This window comes from Marmota monax, unplaced genomic scaffold (assembly GCF_021218885.2).
Source record: "Marmota monax isolate L192 unplaced genomic scaffold, Marmota_monax_Labrador192_F-V1.1 WCK01_AAM20220418_F8-fsc00012, whole genome shotgun sequence".
NCBI lineage: Eukaryota > Metazoa > Chordata > Mammalia > Rodentia > Sciuridae > Marmota > Marmota monax.
The window spans coordinates 12,581,355-12,606,200 of NW_026695227.1; the positions used below are offsets into that span (position 1 = coordinate 12,581,355).

The 24,846-nt window shown below is 33.4% G+C and overlaps 1 protein-coding gene across 6 annotated transcripts in view; it reads right to left on the reverse strand.

Moving 5' to 3' along the window:
- The window catches only part of Dnai7 (dynein axonemal intermediate chain 7), a 91,910-nt gene extending 67,082 nt beyond the window's left edge, over positions 1-24,828 (reverse strand). For 3 of the 6 annotated variants that reach the window (XM_058576279.1, XM_046435788.2, XM_046435785.2), the window contains exons 1-5: positions 24,745-24,821; positions 21,901-21,918; positions 10,918-11,005; positions 9,471-9,562; positions 4,132-4,233 (exon numbers count right to left, since the gene is read on the reverse strand). In XM_058576279.1, the coding sequence (XP_058432262.1) occupies positions 4,132-4,233; positions 9,471-9,562; positions 10,918-11,005; positions 21,901-21,918; positions 24,745-24,747 (303 nt within the window). In that variant the 5' untranslated portion in view covers positions 24,748-24,821. The other 3 variants (XM_046435787.2, XM_046435786.2, XM_058576280.1) reach the window with 3 other exon arrangements.
- Positions 24,829-24,846: the final 18 nt, after the last annotated feature.

A 24,846-nucleotide genomic window follows, 5' to 3' on the forward strand; every position in this document is an offset into this window, starting at 1 on the left:
TTTTTGGAATAATATTAAATTCACAATTTTTACTTAAAAATTGTACCATAATCATTTACCTTATTATAAGAAAGTTTTATTCAACCCCTCTCACCCTCTTTTGGTCAAACTCTTGCTGAGTGAGAGTTACCGAAACTTAGGGCATCAGTGCTACTCTCGGTCATGATCATCCTGGATTTTCAATCATAACATGTTATTTATCAGTGGCCTCATACTTGTGATCATGCATTTCTTTTCATTACAGCTTAACAGACCCTTCAGCACTCAGCAGATGTAGACAGTTAAGACTCGGAAAATACAGCACACCAGGGAGACTACAATGGTGACCATCAGAAGGATAATAACGAAAATTAGAAGAATGCTCCTTACCTAGAGTCTCCATAAGCCAAATTAAATGATCAGAGAATGAGCCAGATGAAGAGTCTATTCATTTTAACCAAACAGCCCCTTTGTTAATTTTTCTGAATGTATCTATCCATGTACAACAAAAGTATCACACTGCATAAATTTCTCTCTGTTTGACTGGCACATAATCCAGCACTTCATAGCCAAATTAAATTAAAATAAGGAATGAGAATAAGAGTTTAGAATAGTATAAAACTATAGTTACAATGTCAACCCACCAAGCAAAAATGGTAGGCATAAGCAAGGAAAAATTAAAAGGTATAATATTCTCAGTCCAATGAGGACTGAATCTCACCATCTTGTATCCCCACAAGACATTAATTAAAAAAAAAAAAACTGAATAGCAGAAAAATTGGTAGAGTAGTGGGAAGGGAACAAGGGAGAGAAAAGATAAAAGGGCCTGGGGAAGTATTAAGGACTGAATTAGAACAAATTATATTCTATGCTTTTTAAAATTATGTCAAAATGAATTCTAAAGTTATGCATAACTAAAATGAACTGATTAAAAGTAAAAAAATGCAAAAAAATGGTATTATCTTTGGCCATAGCAATCCAACTGACCTTGTCAATTTCTATTTTTAAAAATGTTATTGATCCTTTCACCTTTTCCAGAAATTGAGGATTATAGGGCCAATGCTAATGCCACTGTATTTGTAACCTTGTTTGCTTCATAATTTACCTTCTGTCACCAGAGATTTCTTCAGGAATGCTCCATAAAGAAAACATTTCTGAATAACATTTTAACTAGTGTTATAACATTGGCCTTCCTGCATGAAAAGCTTCTGTACAATCACAGAACACAGCCTATTAAGAACATATTCATATCCCGCTGAAGGTAGCCATTGAGTGGAATTTCCTTGTAAATATGCAAATGGTTCATCAGATAGCAGAGATATATTACTTGAAGTATTGTCTTCCCAGGATTATGGGCTTGACAAGCCAAAGACTGGCAATGAACCACAGCAACTTCTTCAGAACAGTCATCATATCAACACTTTCCCATAATTTGTATGATTTTGTCTACTTCAAGATAAGTTATAGAATGCAGAATAATCAAATTTCAAGCCCAATTATCATCATCTGCCAGAAAGAGAAGCAAAAGCAGGAAGCCTAGTTAAGACAAAATGGTCAAAAATGAGGTCTGTTACTTGTGAAGACCCAGATATTTTTGCCTTTTCTTTTGTAAACCTCTCTAATGACTTAGGCCTTCTTTTCTTGTTGTTTTGGAGAGGGAGACACTCTCATAAATGGAGACTTTCTCCATAGATACACATTTCCCTCTCTAAAGGTTGATCTCAAAGTAACTAAAAATAGGCAGCTTCCCAGCACAACCTATGTTTGTTTTTGGTTTTGTTTTTAACTGTTACTAAATTCAGGGTGGGACCTACATTTCCATTCCTGAGTTAGACACCTTACATTATTTTTCTGAGCTTAAGTTTTGAACCAAAGCATAAAGGTGATTTTTTAAAAAAGGCTCACTCTGCTTATTTCAACTTGTATAAAATAACTCATTTTTCTTTTTCATTTAGTCATTTAAAAGCCTCTGTGTATTAAGTTTTAGAAATATCTCATTGTTGTGGAGTTTTGATTTTGCAATTTACCCCACAAGAAAGTAATTTTGTACAAATTAAAACTTCCTTGTGGTGGCCATCACATTCCCAATTTATTTCTGGTAAGATTTATCCATTTCTCAAAATATAAATGTAAATCTTATACATAAAACTGGGTGGAGTAACAAAGTTCTAGACCCAGGGCCCTTTTGTTTCTGACTGACCCAAACAGACACTATGAACCCCAAGAAGTTCATATGCCCTCTTGGCTCAAGCTGACCCTTCTTATTTTCCCAGTTATGTTCTCTCTCACAGAATAAACTATCCCTGGAAGAGGTTCAGAAAATGGAGTTCTAGACTCCATGGATCCAGATGAACCCATGATTCTGACTTTTCGTAACCTTGCTTATCCACTGAACTCTGTTCAATTTTTTCTTGTCTGACCCAGTCAGACACCTGAGGCTTCTCTAGAGAATCCACTCTCGTTCCTACTGAACCAGTTCATTTTCTGGCTCACCCAGCCAGACACCCGAGACTTCCCTATAGTACCTAGTCTGAATCAAAACATTTGTTCAAACTTAGTCCAAAACCCAAATTTGAGAAGCTTAAGAATCCAAGCAATAACTTACCCACAATCCACAGTTGGAGCAAAAAAACAATGAGCACAGTGGGCTTGGGGAGAGCCCATTCCTGGTTACTTGTTGCTTCTAGGGGTCATGGGAGCTCAGCTTCAGAGCCAGCTGATTATGCCAAAACCACTAAAAGGGACAATTCCTTAGACCAATTATGTCAAGCAGAATTCATTTGAGCAAAGAAAAACAAACCAACCATGATTCATGAATCAGACTACTTCCAGAACAAGAGCAGGTTCTAAGAACTCAAGCCAACAACGTTATCACACAGTATTTATAGGGAAATGGAAGTGAGGCATAGAAAACAACTTAATTGGCTGAAGCTTAGTCAATCAACTAATCAACTGCTTATAATTTGTTAGCTAATCAGCTACAGAACCTCCTGAAACCAACCAAAGCTCAGTTATTGTAATTAAACTCTGTACTAGTTTGGTTTGTGGGGTTCCATGTGGGTGCCCAGTCTGAATCCTTGGCTTCCCACACATTTTATTTAACACACTTTTATGTTAGAAAGACATAAACCTCATGGACTGGGCTCTGCTAATTTCAAACTTTTCTTCTGCAGCCTCCATACCTCTGTTAGCCTTTATAGAATTGAAGAGTTAAGGGTCTTGCTCCAGATCAGGCTTTGGCAGAGAATGTTGTGGCTGGTTTGATCTTCCATCCAGACCTTTAAAACTTTTTCTATGTCAGCAACAAGAATATTTTGCTTTGTATCATTTGTGCTTTCACTGAAGTAGCACTTTTAATTTCCTTCAAGAGCTCTCCCTTTGCATTTGCAACTTGGCGATATGATACATGAGGCCTAGCTTCTGGCCTACTTCAGCTTCCTCACTAAGCTGAATCATTCCTAGCATTTGATTTGGAGTGAAGGATGTATACCTATTTCCTTTCATTGGAACACTTAGGGGTCTTTACTGAGTTATTAATTGGCCTAATTTCTGTACTATTGAGTCTCAGAAAATAAGGGGCCTAAGGAGAGGGAGAAAGACAGAGAATGACTGTCAGCGGAGCAGAGTATACACACATGCATCAATTAAGTTCGCCATCTACTATGTGAGCAATTTGTGGCACTCCTGAACCCTTAGAATAGTAACATCAAATATTATAGATTACAGATAATAATAATAGTGTAATATAAAGTTTGGAATACTGTGCAACTTAAAAAATGTAACACAGGCACAAAGTAAGCACATGTTGTCAGAAAAACTGCTTGACATGATATCCACAAACCTTTAATTTGTAAAAATTGCAATGTACAATAAAGTGATGTACAATAAAATGAGCTATGTCTGTATGGATTCCCAACAACTGAGTCAGAGACAAGGTATAAACATTTCAAGTATATTATTTCTGAAAAACAGCTTTCTACAAAGTTATATCAGTTAACTTTGTAATGAGCAATAGATTTGTCAGATTGTATTTCATACATAAGTTTAAAGTTTCCTAGAATCAAAATGAATGTCAGATTATATACACCTCCTTCTTCTGGTCACAAAATCTCAATTAAAAAAAAAAAACTTCATAAAAAGAATCAGTCTTACGTGAGCAAGTGATCTAGTATCTCGTTTCAACTTCTCTGCTTCCAGAAAACACCCCTCTAATAAATTCAGTTCTGCAAGTTCTTCAGTTCTCCTTTGTAGATCCTGTTGCATAGGGATAGATACAATGATGTGTTCTTTTATTTCAGCTTTATGTTTCAAAAGTAGCATCTAAAATTTATTTGGCTAAGTATATGGTTTTAAAATGAATACTTAAATTAGTTTGACCACAACATCTGACATTTCAAGAAACAGGAGATATTTCATCTGAAGCTGGTTTTCAAAGTCTCATTTGTAGAACTCTTGGTGGGGAAAGTTTTGGGGAAAACTCCTTTGGGATCTATGAAATCATTTTCATAGCTGTATTTTCACAAAACTCAAAGACATTATATATCTTTCACAGTATACATGTTGCATTGATGGTGCAAGATGGTATAAAACTACTGTTGCCTTAACAAAACAGAGCAGTTGACTCCAAACTGTACTAGATTGGGGGCTGGGAGGCAGGGCAGACCAGTGAGAAAGAGGAGTCAGTTGCACATAGGAATGACTTGACAAAAGGGTAAAAATTATTAATTTTACTAAATCTCAATGCTAAACACAAGCATTTTTAATATTCTGTGTTTTACAATGGGAACTATGCATAAAGAACTTCTGCTGCCATGTCAAAGAACAATACTATCTTAAGAAATAACACTTGTTGGAGCCATGGTGGTAGCTCAGTGGTAGAGCACTTGTCTAGCATGTGTGAGGCACTGGGTTCAATCCCCTGCACCACATAAAAATAGAAACAAACAAAATAAAGGTATTGTGTCCATCTAGAACTAAAAGAAAAATCCATAAAAAAAGAAGTAATACTTGTGCAGTTACTTGAACGTTTTGGCAGACATTCTCTCAAAATTGAATAAATAGAATATCATTCCAAGGACAATTCAAAATATTTTTTAGTGATAAAATTGAAGCTTTCATAAAAATTCAGATTTTTAAAAAACTTGTTATCTATGACTGAGTTTGACAGCTTCTCAATCCTTAAAAACTTCTGATTTGATTGGAGATACTAATATATGTGATTTTTTATAATTATTAATAAAATACATCAACATTTGGAGGTAAACAATTCAGTGAAACAAAATTTTTCCAAGAAGCAATGCATGATATTGCAAAATCATGCATAGAATGAGATCTATTCAGAGTATAACAGAGGAATGTTTTAATGTAACACAGTATGTACAATTATTTGATATGGTTTCAGATTCCATACTTAGGAAATTACCCTTTCTTAAGCAGGTTTGATAGCTCATGCCTGCTTTTCAGGAGGCAGAGGTAGGAGGACCACTTGAAGTCAGGAGTTTGAGGACAGCCTGGGCAACTCCAGTGACACCCCATTTAAAAAAAAAAAAACAGGAAGAGGAAAGGGAAGAGGTAAAAGAAAATGGAGAAGGAAAAGAAGAAACAAAAAAGAAAAGAAGGAGAAGGAGAAGAGGAGGAAGAAAAAGAACTACCACTTGTTGACTTCTGGTAATAAATCAAAGAATATTCACAATTATATTCCTTCTTTTCCCAACTGGGGCAAGATTTTCTTCATGGTATTTCAGTCGAAATACCACATTAGAACAGATGAAATACTGAAGTTGACATGAAAATCCAGTTGTCTTCAGTTAAATCATTTAGTAAAGAGATTCATGAAATCTAAAGGATGCCATTCATTTCCCTAATTAAAAAATATAATTTTATTTTAAAACTATAAAGTATTTTCTATAAAAATGTTAATGTGTTTACTTGTTTTAGTCACAATTTATTTTTATTAATGTTTATGCCTATTAATATTTTTAAATGCAAAATTTAATTACTACTATTATAAATACTGGTAGATGTAATTCTTAAAAACAAAAGATCCTTGGGGTGCTTCAGTTTTTTAACACATTAATTGAGTTTTACCTTGAGACTAAATGTTTCAGAACTACAGGTCTAAAAGATTTTAGTGAAAAAGAGAAGAGAGAATTTGAATATTTTGAATTATTTTTTTGGTCCCTGTTACATTTGAATATAAAAGACTTATGCATTCTGAAGAGTTACAAGCATAAGCTCTGAAGCAAAATCGCTTAGGTCTGTCTGTCCTGGTTTTGCAACAATTTATTTTCTTTTCAATTTCCTTTTCTTTGAAATGTGGGTGACAATGTTACTCGTTTTATGGTAAGAGTAAATGAGTTAAACCAGTTCATGTAGGACTAAATACTACTGGTAGCTATGGGCTGAAAGGACCTTGGAGGGCAACAGATCTGGTACCCACAGAGTTTAAAACTTCAGTAAGGATTTCCAGTTTTCCCAGCACCATTTGTTGAAGATGCTATCCTTCCTCCATTGCATGCTTTTAGCCCCTTTATCAAATATAAGATAGTTGTAGTTTTGTGGATTGGTTTCTGTGTCCTCTATTCTGTACCATTGGTCCACCCGCCTGTTTTGGTACCAGTACCATGCTGTTTTTGTTACTATTGCTCTGTAGTATAGTTTGAAGTCTGGTATCGCTATACCGCCTGATTCACACTTCCTGCTTAGCATTGTTTTTGCTATTCTAGGTCTTTTATTTTTCCATATGAATTTCATGATTGCTTTCTCTATTTCTACAAGAAATGCCTTTGGGATTTTGATTGGCATTGCATTAAACCTATAGAGAACTTTTGGTAATATAGCCATTTTGATGATGTTAGTTCTGCCTATCCATGAACAGAGTATATTTTTCCATCTTCTAAGATCTTCTTCTATTTCTCTCTTTAGGGTTCTGTAGTTTTCATTGTATAAGTCTTTCACCTCTTTTGTTAGGTTGATTCCCAAGTATTTTATTTTTTTGAAGATATTGTGAATGGAGTGGTTGTCCTCATTTCCATTTCAGAGGATTTGTCGCTGATATACAGGAATGCCTTTGATTTATGCGTGTTGATTTTATATCCTGCCACTTTGCTGAATTCATTTATTAGCTCTAATAGTTTCTTTGTAGAGCCTTTTGGGTCTGCTAGGTATAGAATCATATCATCTGCAAATAGTGATAATTTAAGTTCTTCTTTTCCTATTTTGATGCCTTTAATTTCTTTCGTCTGTCTAATTGCTGTGGCCAGTATTTCGAGAACTATGTTGAACAGAAGTGGTGAGAGAGGGCATCCCTGTCTTGTTCCAGATTTTAGATGGAATGCCTTCAGTTTTTCTCCATTCAGAATGATGCTAGCCTGAGGCTTAGCATAGATTGCTTTTACAATATTGAGGTATGTTCCTGTTATTCCTAGTTTTTCTAGAGTTTTGAACATAAAGGGATGCTGTACTTTGTCGAATGCTTTTTCCGCATCTATCGAGATGATCATATGGTTCTTATTTTTAAGTCTATTGATGTGGTGAATAACATTTATTGATTTCCATATATTGAACCAGCCTTGCATCCCAGGGATGAATCCTACTTGATCATGGTGCACAATTTTTTTGATATGTTTTTGTATCCGATTCGCCAGAATTTTATTGAGGATTTTTGCATCTAGGTTCATTAGAGATATTGGTCTGAAGTTTTCTTTCTTTGAAGTGTCTTTGTCTGGTTTAGGTATCAGGGTGATGTTGGCCTCATAGAATGAATTTGGAAGTTCTCCCTCTTTTTCTATTTCCTGAAGTAGCTTGAAAAGTATTGGTATTAGTTCCTCTTTAAAGGTTTTGTAAAATTCTGCTGTATACCCATCCGGTCCTGGGCTTTTCTTAGTTGGTAGTCTTTTGATGGTTTCTTCTATTTCCTCGATTGATATTGGTCTGTTTAGGTTGTCTATATCCTCCTGACTCAACAAATGGTGCTGGGAAAACTGGAAATCCATATGCAACAAAATGAAACTGAATCCCTTTCTCTCGCCATGCACAAAAGTTAATTCAAAATGGATCAAGGAGCTTGATATCAAATCAGAGACACGCCGTCTGATAGAAGAAAAAGTTGGCTACGATCTACATACTGTGGGGTCAGGCTCCAAATTCCTCAATAGGACACCCATAGCACAAAAGTTAATAACTAGAATCAACAAATGGGACTTACTCAAACTAAAAAGTTTTTTCTCAGCTAAAGAAACAATAAGAGAGGTAAATAGAGAGCCTACATCCTGGGAACAAATCTTTACTCCTCACACTTCAGACAGAGCCCTAATATCCAGAGTATACAAAGAACTCCAAAAATTAGACAATAAGATAACTAACAACCCAATCAACAAATGGGCCAAGGACCTGAACAGACACTTCTCAGAGGAGGACATACAATCAATCAACAAGTACATGAAAAAATGCTCACCATCTCTAGCAGTCAGAGAAATGCAAATCAAAACCACCCTAAGATACCATCTCACTCCAGTAAGATTGGCAGCCATTATGAAGTCAAACAACAACAAGTGCTGGCGAGGATGTGGGGAAAAGGGTACACTTGTACATTGCTGGTGGGACTGCAAATTGGTGCAGCCAATTTGGAAAGCAGTATGGAGATTTCTTGGAAAGCTGGGAATGGAACCACCATTTGACCCAGCTATTCCCCTTCTTGGTCTATTCCCTAAAGACCTAAAAAGAGCATGCTACAGGGACACTGCTACATCGATGTTCATAGCAGCTCAATTCACAATAGCAAGACTTTGGAACCAACCCAGATGCCCTTCAATAGACGAATGGATTAAAAAAATGTGGCATTTATACACAATGGAGTATTACTCTGCATTAAAAAATGACAAAATCATAGAATTTGCAGGGAAATGGATGGCACTAGAGCAGATTATGCTAAGTGAAGCTAGCCAATCCCTAAAAAACAAATGCCAAATGTCTTCTTTGATATAAGGAGAGTAACTAAGAACAGAGTAGGGACGAAGAGCATGAGAAGAAGATTAACATTAAACAGAGATGAGAGGTGGGAGGGAAAGGGAGAGAAAAGGGAAATTGCATGGAAATGGAAGGAGACCCTCAGGGTTATACAAAAGAACATACAAGAGGAAATGAGGGGAAAGGGAAAAATAATACAAGGGGGAGAAATGAAGGTCAGTAGAGGGGGTAGAGAGAGAAGAGGGGTGGGGAGGGGAGGGGAGGGGGGATAGTAGAGGATAGGAACGGTAGCAGAACATGACAGTCACTAGTATGGCAATATGTAAATCAATGGATGTGTAATTGATGTGATTCTGCAATCTGTATATGGGCTAAAAATGGGAGTTCATAACCCACTTGAAGCAAAGTGTGAAAGATGATATATCAAGAACTATGTAATGTTTTGAACAACCAACAATAAAAAAAATAAAATAAAATAAAAATAAAATAAACCTTCAGTAAGAATATTACTAATGTTCATTTACTTTTTCTTCAAGTTGATGCCATTTTTCATTCTCAATTCGCTGCTTTTCAAGCTTTTCTTGTTCTTCTTTTTCACGTTTCAAACGAGCTTCCTCTAAAGAACCAAAAAAGTAAATACATGATCTCAGTGATTAGCTCACCTTTTTCTAAGGCTCTTAAAATTACTCTAAATATTCTCAAAAATACTGTAATATTTTATAGAAGATACATACTTTGTGCAGAAATGATAAAAGTATTAGCTTTCTTCCTTCAAAAAAGTAAAATGACTCTCAAACTTTTTCACAAAAAAAAATGTGTTCATGATAATATTTCTCTTCTCGAAAGCTTTTATAGCAATCCAGTAATTATTTTAAGCAACAAAATACACAGATGTTTCATGGGTAATTAGGGGAGTAAAAGTCTTCAGAAGACATCCATATCTACATAATCAGAAGTAATTACTTTAACCTTTTCTTGCTCTTACAATTAAAACAAATATAAAATATATATTGAAGAATATGACTTTAAACCAATGTAATAAAATGTTCCCAAAATAAAGATCCTGATACTGAACTCTTATCATGAGTCATCTAAAAAAGGATTTATGACATTAAAAAATCAAATGGAACCTGAGTCTTTTAAAAATTCTGAATATGAGTCTGATGATGTTCTTAATGCTAAAAGCTACAGCCACTAGCAATATCCAGAATTTTAAAATCACTTTTTTGGTATTTTAATTAGTCAACACTTTTATTAATGTTTAATTGAAAATAAAATTTGCATTTGGCAAATAAATATTGTTAAACTGCACAAATTTAAGCTGTTGTATGTATTTCTTGCTAGTATATAGTTCCAAACTTTAGTGAACTGAGTTTAAGAATTCTTGTTGCACAATCAGCACCAATGCCCCAAATTTCATCAGTAAATATAAACACTTCAAGACAAGGTTGCTAGAATTAGCAAATAAAAATGTGGAATGATCACCTGAATATGAATTTCAGATAAACAACTTTTTAAAAAGTTTATGCCCAAATACTGCACCAGGCAAAGTATGCCTAAGTTAGTCAATTTTCATCTGAAATTCAAATGGACTCCTGGATTTTATCTGACAACACAACTAAGAGATTTAACTTAATATAATTTGTTTGTACTAAGTAGTAGGCACCCTTATAAAATAGGCATAAATTATTTTTTTAAAGAGAGAGAGAGAGAGAGAGAATTTTTTAATATTTATTTTTCAGTTTTCGGTGGACACAACATCTTTATTTTATTTTTATGTGGTGCTGAGGATCGAACCCAGCGCCCCACGAATGCCAGGCAAGCACGTTATCGCTTGAGCCACATCCCCAGCCCAATAGGTATAAATTATAAAAATTAAAGAATTATGAGAAACGTTGACTAAATTGCAAAACTACTAACCTATTGTTAGTATTACCTATATAGGAAAAAGTACCATTGTTTATTTTGTACCTTCCTCTTTTAGTCGTTTCTTCTCCTCCTCCTCTTGTAGCTGCTTCAGTCGCTCAGCTTTGGAGATTTTTTTTTTCTTATGGCCAGACTTAACAAAGATCACAACATAAAAAAGGCTATTAGCATGCACCAAATTTGCTTAAAAACATACACCTCCTCAAATAGTAATTAAGAAAAACATTTTTGTTTTTAACCAATCTTTCATTTATTCACTCAACAGATTAGGTTGCTAATTAGTGCAAAGCCTTAATTCAGTGCATTGAAGGACTAAATCTGGAAACAAATAAGAAAAATAAGCATGTAAATTATTTAAAAGAAGAAATGAGTAGCTATTTTCATATCTGACAAAGCAAATTTCAAGCAAAAATTAATCAGAGGAGACAAAGAAGGTCACTAAAGACTGGAAAAGAGGACAATCCAACAAGAAGATATAATAAATATATAAAAATATATAATAATAATAATAATATATAATAGTATATAAGTATATATGCCCCCAAAGAACTAAAATCAGAATACTACAGTGATACAGCCACAGCAATATTTATAGCATTACAATTCACAATAGCCAGATTATGGAATCAGATGCCTGTCACTAGATGAATGAATGAATCAAGAAAATGTGGTAGACATACAAAATGGAGTTTTACTCAGTCATACAGAAGAATGAAATTATGGCATTTGTTGGTAAATGAAAGGAAATGGAGAATATCATGCTAAGTGAAATAGGCCAGACTAAGAAAATCAAGGGTCAAATGTTCTCTCTCATATGTGGAAGGTAGAGTAAAATAAGGGAAAATGGAGAGAGGGGTCAGATATCATAAATATATAGAAAAGATCATTGGAATAAAATGCGATCATCAAGGAAGGAAGGAAGGAGAGATGGGAAAGGTGAAATAAATGTAACAAAATCCCTTTATGTGCATACATAAATATACCACAGTGAATTTCACCTATAGGTGTGTGTGTGGAAAGAACCAGTCAAGGGTGGACAAATATATGAGAGCAAGTAGAGGATAAGTGGAGTAGAGGAGTGGGGTAGGGATAAGCAGAGGATAAAACAGGGACTCAAATGGAGTGGGTCAGAGTCCATGCATGTATGATTTTGTCCAGATGAATCCAGACAGTATGTATAACTATAATGCTGTAATTAAAAAAGAGAAGGAATGAGAGTGACAAGTATATGCAATTTAAATAATTCTCATACTCAAGTCTCTGTATCTTTATTTAAGTGGTACAAAAGAAAACCTCATGATTGTTATGAAGAATAAAGAAAAATATATGTAAAAATCATTTGAAAACTGTACATCCATAAAAGTGGAAGGTATTTTTATGACTGATAGGTATACTGAGTGTTATTTTGGAAGTTTAGAGGAAGGAGAGATTATTTTCAATTATGGGGCTCAAGGTAAATGTTTATAGAGTAAGGGGTATTTAAATTTGTACTCAAAAGATGTTAATAATCAGGGTAAGACATCCTAAGAAGAGGAAAATATGTGTGCAAGATACAGGGTTGGAAGAACACTGGATAGACCAAAAAATTCAGTTGGTTCTGGGAAGACTCAAAGAAGAGGTAACAAAGGGAATAAGCATGGGAATGAAGGTTGAAGCCTATGATAAAGTGTTGGGCCATTATTCTAAGAGAAATGGAAACCTTCTAAGACTTTGAGAAGGAGTGTGGCTCCTAAGAATATGATTTTGAAAACTAATCTTACTGAGCAAAACAGTTTTAAAGAGGATACTATTTGTCACCTACTACAAAGGCACAAAAAGACAAAATTGCATACTCTACTTTGTATGTGGAAACTAAAGAAGTTAACTTCCTGCATGTAGAGAGTAAAATAGTTACCAGAGGCTGGGAATTGTGGTGGGGAGGGAGGGACAGAGAGAGGTTGACTGGTAGGTACAAAATTACTGTTAGGAGAAATAAGCTCTAGTGTTCCAAAGTACAAGAGGGTGACTATAGTTAACAATAACTCATTGACTATTTTCAATATTCCTAGAAAAGAGGACTCTGAATGTTCCTAACACAAAGAAAGGATAAATGAGGTGATTCTTGTATTAGTTATCCTTATTTGATCTTTTCACATTGTATACATTTATGAAAATATCGCACTGTACCCCATAAATATGTACAATCATGTATGATTTTTAAAAATTACAACTAAAATAATTGTGATAATTTTTCTTTATAGTTTTCTCATGTATCCCTAAGTAATTTCTTTTTTCTTTCTTTCTCTCTCTATTTTTTTTTAGTTGTCAATGGAACTTTATTTTATTTATTTGTATGCAGTGCTGAGAAACAAACCCAGGTCCTCACATATGCTAGGCAAGGACTCTACCACTGAGCCACAACCCCAGCCTAGCAAGTAATTTCTTTTTAATTTTTACATACATTTAACTGTGCTTTATGTATACTATTGAGATTTACTTCTTTTTATTGTGGCAAAGCACATATAGCATAAGATGTACCATTTTAACCATTTTCAAGTGTACAATTCAGTGGTTTTAAGTATGTTAACCAGCACCAATTTTCAGCACTTTTCTAGCATTCCAAAATAAAATTTTGTACACATTAAACATACTTTTTTGTACACATTAAATATGCTTTGGAAGAATTGATGTAAATATTAAAATATTTATTTATCGTGAATAAAGAATTAGCTAACAAAGACTTATGGGCTCAGAATTTTCTTTCTGGGAAGATGAACCACTGACTTAATTTCCTAAATGATTTTAATGAAGAAGTTTTCTACTTCTTCATTAAAATATTTTAAGTTATTGTTTTTTTTTTGGTGTTGGTCTAATTCATCTAGGTTTCCTATTTTTTTTTGGCACATAAAGTTGTTTAAATAGTGAAATTTATTGTTTAAATCATGCCTCCCTTTTTGTTTTTGATATTTATTATTTATGCTTTTTATTCTTGATATGCTTACTAGAAAATTGTGAATTTTGTCAGTTTTTTCCAAAGAAATAAATTGTACCTTGTTCATTTACTCAATTATTTTAATAAACCTTAAGAATCTAACATGCTAATCATTTCGAATATATAAGTAAACAAACATCCTTGCACAATGAGCTTACATTCAAATGGAAAGAGAAAGCAAAAACAAACAAAAAATAAATTTAAAAAATTATAAAATATTTTAAAGAGTAATAAGTGATATGGAGGAAAGTTGAGGGACTTCAGACTGCTAGGGTAGTTGTAGATAGATGAATTACAATTTTAAATAGAGTGGTTACGGTGGACTTCTAATAGAGGTGATATGTGAGTGAAGATGAAGGACATGAGGTTACTGATCCTCTCAATTGTATGTTTTCTAATGCTTTTTGTATTTATCCTTATTTCCTTTCTGTTTCTTACTTTAAATTTTGCTCTTTTTCTTAAGAAAGATACTTAGTTCATTAATGTTCAGTATTTATCTTCTAATATAAGTATTTACAACTACACAATTTCTATCTATTGCTTTAGCTATATTACACAAATTCTTAAGTGTTCTCCTTATTGAGTTAAATTATTTTCTAATCTCCATTATATTACCTCCTTTAAAAAAGTTTTTAGTGGTGTATTACTATTATATTTAATAGTGGGATTCATTGTTAGTATTTGTGCATGCATACAATAGCCATTATGTTACCTCTGGACTAACTTTAGAATATTTCAAAAGTTCCAAGAATATTGTGTCTTCCTGCTTATACCTATTTCTTTGCTTTTTAGCTTAATATCATGCTCTAAACTGTTTTTATTTCTTTAATTTTAAGCACAGTCATACAATACTGTACTGTCAACTTGGAGAAGAAAAGTATATGTTCTTAAAATTCCCTAGTAGTTGGCTGCAGTGTTCTAAATATATCTAATTTTTTAGATTTTTTTAACCATGTTGCTCTAATCTTCTAAATACTTGTTGATTTTTAATGCTTGTCCTATAAATTAAAGAAAGAGGAAATCTACTATATTTGTGGACTTGTCTATTTCTCCTTACAGTTCTCTGAATTTATGCATTGCATATATCAAACCTTTATAATTAGGTATATACAGATTAAAATTATATTTCTTTGATATTCAAATCTCTCTCACAAAATGATCTTCTATTTCTAGAAGTGTTTTTAATATTAATTTCTATTGTGTCTAATATTAATCTGGCTAACAGTTTTCATTTTTCTAGCATTTGCATAGCATGATTTTATAATTTTATCTTCAACTTTCTTGTATCTTTGATATGTTTTTGTATTTTTAATATATTTGAGCATTAATAAACTATACTATTTTGGAGAGTATCCTACCTTCTTCTTTTTTTTTTTTTTTGTATCCTTTCTTGATATCTTTCTGATTGTCCTTCCACTATTTTCTCTCTAATAGTTTGGAAGTTGCAAATTTTGTTTCTATAATTTTAGTGATTACTCTAGAAAATCAAGAAATATACCTGCTTTATCAATATCTTTATCTTCCTACCAATCAGTACATGAACTTTAGAACATATTAACTCCTTTCCCTTACCCAATTACACATTATAATTATGCATCTTTTTATAATAGTTTTGATATAATTCACATCTTACAATTTACCCATTTAAAGCATATGAGTAAGTCAGCTTTCCATCACTATGCCAAAATACCTGAAATATTCTCTTAAAAAGGGGGAAAGTTTATTTTGGCTCATGATGTTGGATATAGTCCTCCAAATGGTCATCTGGCCTCACTGCATTTGGGCCTGTTGCAAGGCAGTATAATCATGGCAGAAGAAAGCGCATTAGCTCATGGCAGCTGGGAGGAAAAAGAAAGAAGAGGAGGCAAGGAGGGAGGGAGGAAGGGAGAGATAGAGAGAGGTTGGGGGAAGGCAGGAAGGAAGGAAGAGGAAAGAGAAAAAGAACATGAAGGGGAAGAGAAGGGGGTAGGGTCTCAATATCAAAAGCATGTCCCAGTAACTAAACTTCCTATTATTAGGCTCCCCTACTAGATTCCCCCATTTCCCAATAGTGCCATGGGCTGGGAACAAAGCCTTCAACACATGTGCCTTTGGGGAACATTCCAGATTTAAAGTACAGCAGAGTACTATTTTAATGGCTTTTAGTTTATTCACAGAATTGTACAACCATCACCACAAACAATTTTAGAAGATTTTCATCATCCGTAAAGGAAATTCTACACACAATGGAAATGACATTTCATTTTTTCCCAAACCCTCAGCTATTGGAAACCACTAATCTACTTTCAACATCTATGTTTGCTTACTGTGGACATTTCATATAACTGGAATTATGCAAAATGGCAACTACTATGACTAACTTCTTTCATTTAGCATGTTTTCAAAGTTCATCCATGTCAAATCATGTATCAATACTTCATTTTTATGGCTGAATAATTATCTATTTTATGGATATAGCACATTTTGCTTATCCATTAATAAAGTTATGAATATTTGTTTTTTGTCATATCTTATTATTTTTAAATATCATGTTTTATGATTATTGTTGTATACCTTACACATATAATCTCCTTTGCAGATGGCTTTGTTTATGAGAAAGTGCTTTTATTTTACCTTTATTTTTGAAAATTATTTTAGCTGCTACAGAATCCTAATGTGACCATTTTTTTCCAGTATATTGAAAACATGCCACTTTTTGGCTTCCAGTATGAACTACTAGAAACATAGTTCAAGTTTTTTCCAGTTTTGCAAATGTCTTCATATAAAACCAGGGAAACAAAACAGGGATTAAAAACAGTTTTAGTATATCCATTATTTTTTTGTTTCTTGTCTTTACTCGGGTCTTTTTCCTGATAATTTCTTACTATGTTTTTATATCTTAGGTATTTTTCAGATGATAGTTTTGATCTATATGTATATAGTCAGCATTATTTATTGTTTTTTGGCAGAAAGGGTGGTCCCCAGAATCCTAAGTCCAATAAAATGGAAATGGAAGGATCAAAATGACATTTTTATTATTTTCAATCTTATCACTTTCATCAAAGCCTTAAAATTTCATATTTAATTCCAAGCATTAAAATGACTACCATTGGGGCTAGAGTTGTGGCTCAGCGGTAGGTGCTCGCCTGGCACATGGGAGGCCCTGGGTTTGATCCTCAGCACCACATAAAAATAAATAAATAAAGGTATTGTGTGCAACTACAACTAAAAAATAAATAAATATTTTTTTTTTTTAAAGTCTACCATTTGCCTACTTGACAAAGCCCGGTCATCAAACTTAAACCTCTTGGCCATATCAGATTCACTTTCTATAGTATGTTCTGAGAGAGCTCTCTGTACTATTAATTGATGATAATCTCATGGACAATACCATTGAGCAAAAATTATCATCACTCCCATCATTCCATCCTATAATAAATATGAATTCAGAAAATCTCAATATTTCTCTTGACACATTTCACCACTAACACAGAGAACAACAAGAAGTCTTTGATACCTTTATTAGAGAAAGCTTTGCCAACACCAACCAATGCCTTTAGTTTTCCATTGGTTTGAAACCACAGATCCTAGGCAATGGACCAAAATAAGATTTGCTGTGGATAAGAGACAAGCTTTTATCTTATAAAGTACAAGGATGATTATAAAAGGGAAAGATGCAATAATAAGAAGGTAGGAATTTATGAGAAGGTATTTTCTCAGGAAAGGGTAAATATTGAAGTTGACTATTTAAAAATTGATTTCCAAAAAACTGTGTCTTTGGATCCTTAGAAAACTTTGTGTAGTTCTGGGAGTATCTTTTACTTCCAGAAGTAAATTCATAGGTTTACCTCAGCTTGAAGTCTTCACATACAGACTGTTATTGCAACAGTATTGCAGCTCCCTAATGGGTCTTCCAACTTTCATTCTTGTTTCCCTACAGTGAATTTTCCACAAGGCAGCCACAATGACCCTTTAAAAATGTAAATCAGATCATGCTGTTCTGCTTAAGGCTTTCCCAGGCTACCCAACACACCCAGAATGAAATCCAAATACATCAAGGCCTACTTGGCCATGAACCACAAACTGGCTTTGCTTAACAACTGACTTTCACTTTCTACCTTGTTCATTCTATTTTAAATACACTGGCACCCTCACCAAGGTCACTTCTAACTATGGATCTTTGCAATAGCTGTTTCTTCTGTCTAGAATGCTTGTCCCTTGGCAAGCTATTGACTTATTCCCTTGCTTTATCCATATTACTTTTCAAATTTTACTTGGTTAATAACCCTATGTTAAATAGCATCACCACCCATACTATATCCCACATTTTTCATTGACCTCTTACTTGGTTTCTGACTATCTAAAGGTACCTAAAATTATATTATTTATTTCTACAACCCAAAATAGAATACATAAACTTGATGAGTTCAAGAAATTGGTCTTGAAATTTTTCACTAGATACCTTGAACATTGCTAAACTGATAAAATAAATATTCTTCCATGTTTTTAAGGACTTACATACAAGGATTTTATAAGGTGGTGGCAAAAAAGAGGAATATAAAAAAAATAGTACATATTTTCAATTGGAAATAATGCAGCTATTAAATGGTATGAGGTAATTTCAATGTGCCAGAACAAAATGGTTCCCATGATACACTTGTTCTATTAAGACTATGATGTCATCAGATGTAAGATGCACTTTAATTTATTACTACCAAATAAAGGAAATAATGCCCAAGATTGTAATTTAAAAGTAAACAGATACACATGTGAAGACAAACGAGCCCACAACACAGAAAGGTATAAGTGAGGAAACCTGCATTTCAACCCAGACACTGGGTAGAAGGAAGAAAAAAAATTCCGTTAGAATTTAAACCACAAACCAGTTCATGTGGATTTTCAGTCTGATGCAAAACATTAGTTTGGTCCAAAACCCCTTGAGAACTAAATTTAAAGTAGTAACAGGTTGGTAGTGAGCCCAAGTGACTGACAGAAGAAAATATCTCTATAGAAGAAATGGATATCACGGCAGGACTACAAAGAGAGGAACATGCTATCTATTATAAGACACATCTCAATGTCAGTAATGTTAAATGGTAAAAAGATGAGTATACTTGAATAAAATATATTGATAAGTGAAAGCTAAAAGAAGAAAAGGTGTGTGTGTCTGCATCTGTATGTACTCCTTAATGTTTAGAAAACTTCTGAAAAGATAAGCAGTGATTATTCTAGGAAGGCAGACTGGGTATCTTGGGAAAGAAGAAAATTTCCATTCTATTATTATTTTAATTTTATACCATCTTTATTATTATTTCTCTTAAAATACTTTGAATAATCAGAAAAAATAAAATATATATTTTAATGTTTTCTTAACTTTACTGAAAATACAAAACCACACTCTTCAAAAACAGAATAATTCAAAAGTATGTAATTTATTTCTTGGGTTTGGTTTCAAATTTCATGGGAAGAATATCACCATCTCTAAGGAAAACATTACTAAACACAAAATAATCCAAAAGCATTTATTTAGTATCCATGCATACATTATGCTAGTGTTTAATTATATTTGTTCTTCTAAAACTCATATTAAAATTTAACCTGCTGAGTATTAAGAGGTGAGACCTTTAAGGAGTGAGCAGGGCTTTGATTTCATCAGTGGATTAACCCATTCATATAATTAATGGGATAACAGATTAAGGAGTTCATGTGTTATCTCAAGAGTGGGTCTGGTATAAAAGCTCCTTGTTTCTCACCATGTGATTCTCTGCACCACACTGGGGCTCAATATTGGATAAAGCCATAATCCAAAGTCTTGGCTCTTTTCATTATAACGTACCCATTCTATGGTATTGTGTTATTAGCAAGATAACACACACTAAGACATACGATTAAGCACCAAAGTAAACAATGAGTTTTCAGATTAAAATAATTCCTCTAAGATTTAAGAATTTGGATCAGGAAAAAAAAAAGTCCACATAAACCAATGACTAACTGAAGAGATATATAGCACCCTCCAGAAGCCTCCCTATTAAGAACTTTTATGAGTGCTTCATTAATTTTGTTCAGTTATATTTACAACCTCTAAGAGTATCAGGTTGGTAGTGGGTCCAAATAATTGACAAATGCAGACACAGAAGGAATGCAACAATATTTCTTGAAGAAATGTTTAATTATATCAATAGCAACTGCACATTTATGCAAACGTTTCTTCCAAGTAGTCAAGGACTCAAATGTTTTTAAGTATTGGCAGAGTAAATGGAGTTTCACATATTTATTTAACAAACATTGACTGAATTTCTACACGTGCCAGGCACTGTACTAAATGTTATGGACATAAAAATAGGTGACATGTACCTTAACTTTAACAGCTCACAGACATAAATACATAATTCCAATAAAATGTTATGAATTATAATTTAGGTATGTACAAATGCATGTACTATAAGAATACAAGTGTCCTTTGATATAGGTTGGAGATTGGTTCCAGGCCTCTATAGATTTCAAAGTGTACACATGCTCACATCCCTTATATAAAATAGCATAGTATTTCCACATAACTTAAGCACATCCTCTCATATACTTTAAACCATCTCAAGATTACTTATTAATACCTAATAGAATGTTAATACTATATAAATGGTTGTTATACTGTATTATTTAGGGAATAATGACAGAAAAAAGCTTGTATATATTCTGTACCAATGCAATTTTTTTAAAACATGTATCATTTTCAGTGAAATACTCAACGTTATTTCTTCTAGCTTTTAGGGATATAATTGTTATATTCTAAAGTCACAATTGTTTAGAAATGGATTTCTTTTTTAAAATTTTGTTTAAATTGTTGATGGACCTTTATTTTATTCATTTATTCATATGTGGTGCTAAGAATCAAACCCAGTGTCTCACATATGCTAGGTCAGTGCTCTACCACCAAGCCACAACCTCAGCCCTAAAAATGGATTTCTAAGCCATGGTTGGTTGACTCCATGGATGCAGAACATATGAATAGAGAAGCCCACTGTAATTCAGTCTGCAAGAGAAATGGTGGGGAAACCTATGAAGAAATGAACCTTGAGAAATGCCTTAAAGCAGGCATTTTAAACCTAAATAAATCCCTGTTGAAACCAGGTAGGTAAATAAAGGAAGGGATGTGGCCATGGTGAGAACTATGGCAAACTGAAGACTTTCTGCCCTCCTAAAAGGGTTAGCTGCCATTGAGAAAAGTCAACTGTTGCCTCATACGACTGTAGGCCCAATGTTATCAGAATTCCAATATTTTATTAAAAGATGGGAATCACATTTTTGTGAAAAACAACTGATTTTTTTAAAAGGAAAATTAAAAAACAACATTTAAGGGCAAATAAAATATGTTTGTAGGCTAAATCTGGCCTGCCAGTTAAGAGATTATAATCTCTGCCTTAAAAATATAAATCCAAAAAGTGAAGAAGAGAAAAAAGGGCATTCTAAACACACAGAACAGTACATCTTTTATTGAACTATATTTCTACCCAGTACTAAAAACAAAAACAAAAAACAAAATTTAAAAAAACACAAGTCTGTGTTAATCCATTCAAACTCATATTAATTTGGGGTTCATTTTTAAGTCATAACAGGTTTTACAAATAAATTTTTGTGTTTTTCTGGGAAAAAGAAAAGGAGTTCTTCCGAGATCAGATGAGATCAGGAGCGTTCAGGGTGGTGTGGCCGTAGACAAGAAAAGGAGTTCTTAAAAGAAAATTTTCTTTAGCAGAAGTAACAAAAAGCCTCAAATCTAAACACAGGTAAAAATAAAGGCAATTTTTAGTTGTATTTATGAAATTAGAAATCTTTTTTATATCAAATATAAATATAAAAATATGTTTATATTTTTATATTAAAAATATGTTCATATAAAAATGTTTATAATTGTTAAGGATTATTCCATGATTTAAATAGAATTAATGTGTAAAAAAGTAAGCATAGTAAATTCTATACATTATAATAAAACTAGAAAATTAGCTTAAAATTCCATAAGAATTCTGTAAAACAATGTGTTCATAAAATAAACTATTTTGAGAAAAATAATAATTTCTACATACCTTTTTTTCTTTGGGACCCTAAAAGTTGGAAAACAAATGATACATTTTAAAAATAATTCAGATATTTTTAACAAAAATATCATGATTATATAAGATGTTAAAATTAGGAGAACCTTGGAAAAGAGCACAAGGGAACTCTCTGTACCATCTTTGCAACTTTTCTGTAAATCTAAAGTTATCCTAAATTAAAAAGCTGTTTAAAAAATGATTTAGGTTAAACATAAAACCACACATACAATTCAGACAAAACTATAAGTATGTACTACAGGGAAAACTAAGATAGTTCACCCATGAGGGCATCTTTTGTACATAGTTTCCAACAATATTTCTTATGACAATCAAGGATCCATATTTAATAAAATACTCTATCACTAAACTGAGTGCCAGTCAAGAAAGTACTGGTTTAAAGGATTCCAAAAGTAATAAATTGGTGACTAATTATTGGCAGTAACATCAAATGTGCAAGTGTGGAAATGATCTCATTTTATAAAGAAATAATCTTTCTGTATAATAAGTTGGGTAGGTTTTATTGAAAGGGAATTGGTTATATAAAGAAGGCAAAGCTATGAAGATTTAAGGTTCTTTACAGCAGATCTATTCTTTTCTAGAAGTTATTTTGGAAAGTAAAATATTTCAATAAAGATTTATAATTATGAGTATTTTCAATAACATTACTTGTTATTGATAAGGCCAATGTATCCATCAGATTTCTTGTAAGGAATTTGTAGTAGATCATGTGATTATATGATTATATACTTTATATATTTGAAAAGCTATACAAGGAAAATACTGGTTAAAGTCACTATCACTATATAACACATTATATTTCATCTTCCTGAAAAGTATATATATTTTACTGATTCAGCAGATATTTATTAATGCTTTATGTGTAAGGCCATCTGAGGTGCTTGAGACAAAATACAGACGAATAATAGATATTTTGATCTCATATGGTTTTTACAAATGGGTTCTATTTTTGTTATAATATTTGCTATCAATTAATAGAAATGTGTTCAACCAGATGTAAGTACTATACAGCAGAATATGTAAATAGCATTGTTCCTGTTCTTGAGTAGCTCTATTTTAAGATAGGCAAACTGTCATCTCTCCTGAGTGCTTCTAATATGAAACAGGTTAGGGTTAAGTACATAGTCTTATTCCTCCCGAAAATCATAAGAACTATTATGCAGTAAAATAGTTCTCAAAGTTCAGAAGGCATAAAAATCATCTGATAATCTTTCATAGAAATGCATGTTCCTGAACTCACTTTCCTTCCCATGTTATGATTCAGCAGATGTGATGGGTTGAACTGTGTCCTTTCTAAATTCACATGAAGAAGTCCTAAACCCTTGTATATAAGAATCTGACCTACTTGGAAATAGGATACTGCTGACTTAATTAGTTAAATTAGGATGAGGACATACTGGAATAGGGTTGGTGTTATAAAAAGGGGAACCTTGGACTTAAGACACTCTTGCAGGGAGAATATCTTGTAAAGAATGAAGTTATGTTGACACAAACCAAGGAACTATTAGAAGCTAGAAGGTAGGTCTGAATAAATCCCTCCTTAGGGTCTTTAGGGGAAGCATAGCCCTGCTGATGCCTTGATCTCTGTAATTGTGAGACACAAATTTCTATAGTTTAAGCTACTTAGTTTGTAGTACTGCATGGCAGCCAGTTCAGTGTTGGAGTTGAGTGGGTTTTTGGAATCTGCGTTTTTAACAAGTACTCCAGTGAGTTAGCAATAAAAGCTCCAGGGGCTACAATTGAGAAATATTGCTATAAGAATCTAAGAAGAAGAAACTTCAACTCACATTCAAAAGGAACAAATAGGTACTTTTTGTTCTCCCAATTTACCAATAGTTTTAAATTGGCTTACCCGTTTGTATTCTGCCAGAAGTGCTCTCTACTTCCTATTTCTTCCCACCACTTGTAGAAAACTCACATTTATATTTTAAAACAGGTTGAAAAACCCAACTCTTTCCTGTCTCCCTTCCCCCAATTTAATCATTTCCAACTTTGTGTTACCCCATTTTAGATTCTTCAATTGTTAGTTATAAAACTGTATTGAAGTTAATTTGTTTCATCTGCCTCCCATAGAAGGGTTGTCACATTCGTTTTCATATCTAGCTTCCACCCCAGCGCCAAACACAAAGAATGCACTCCATATTTTCCTTTAATTAATGCATTAAATAATTAACCAAGTAGTTACATTCTCCACTTCCTCTGGTTTTAATCATAGAAGATCTCTTGATGGAAATCACATTTAAGAAAATGGGAAAAGAGATCAGCTCATAGTTATATGTTGGTTTGTCTCCTTGGGGAAGACTTTACAGCTGGGTACACAAAAACAAAACGTGAAGCTTTATCATATTTAATGCTGATTGACTACACTGAATGATAAAACAATTCATACTCCTAAGGAATACCACACAAGATAACCTTTCAGAGTGCAATAAATTTATCAGCTTTTAATTAACTACAGAAGAGATGTAAATACATATTTGCCAAATTTGAATAAGAAAGCAAATTAGTGGGAATGCCTATCATTGGGAATTACTAGGTTGGGACTGTTTTCAGTTTAGCAACAAGTAAGATTAGGACATCATGTTACCATTATGGCCATCTGTTTGCAGAAACTGGTTTGGGACTCCCACCTGTCTGCTGGACTCAGGAACCCAAGGCTACCAGTCAGGAGAAAACGGACCCGCCCCGGGCTAAGGGTTCTTTCCTCAACTGAGCCGCTCCTTTCTAAAATATGACGGGCTCTTGTTACGTCACTCAACACTGGTGAAGCTGAATTAATGCTCGCCTCTTGAACTACCTCTCCTTGTCCCCTCTCACCATGAGGAAGCAAGAACGACCTTCCCAGTCGGCAAAGTCGGAGCTCGGCTGTGAACAAACGCTGCCCAGGTGGTCAAGACAACAAGCACCGCCCACTTGCGC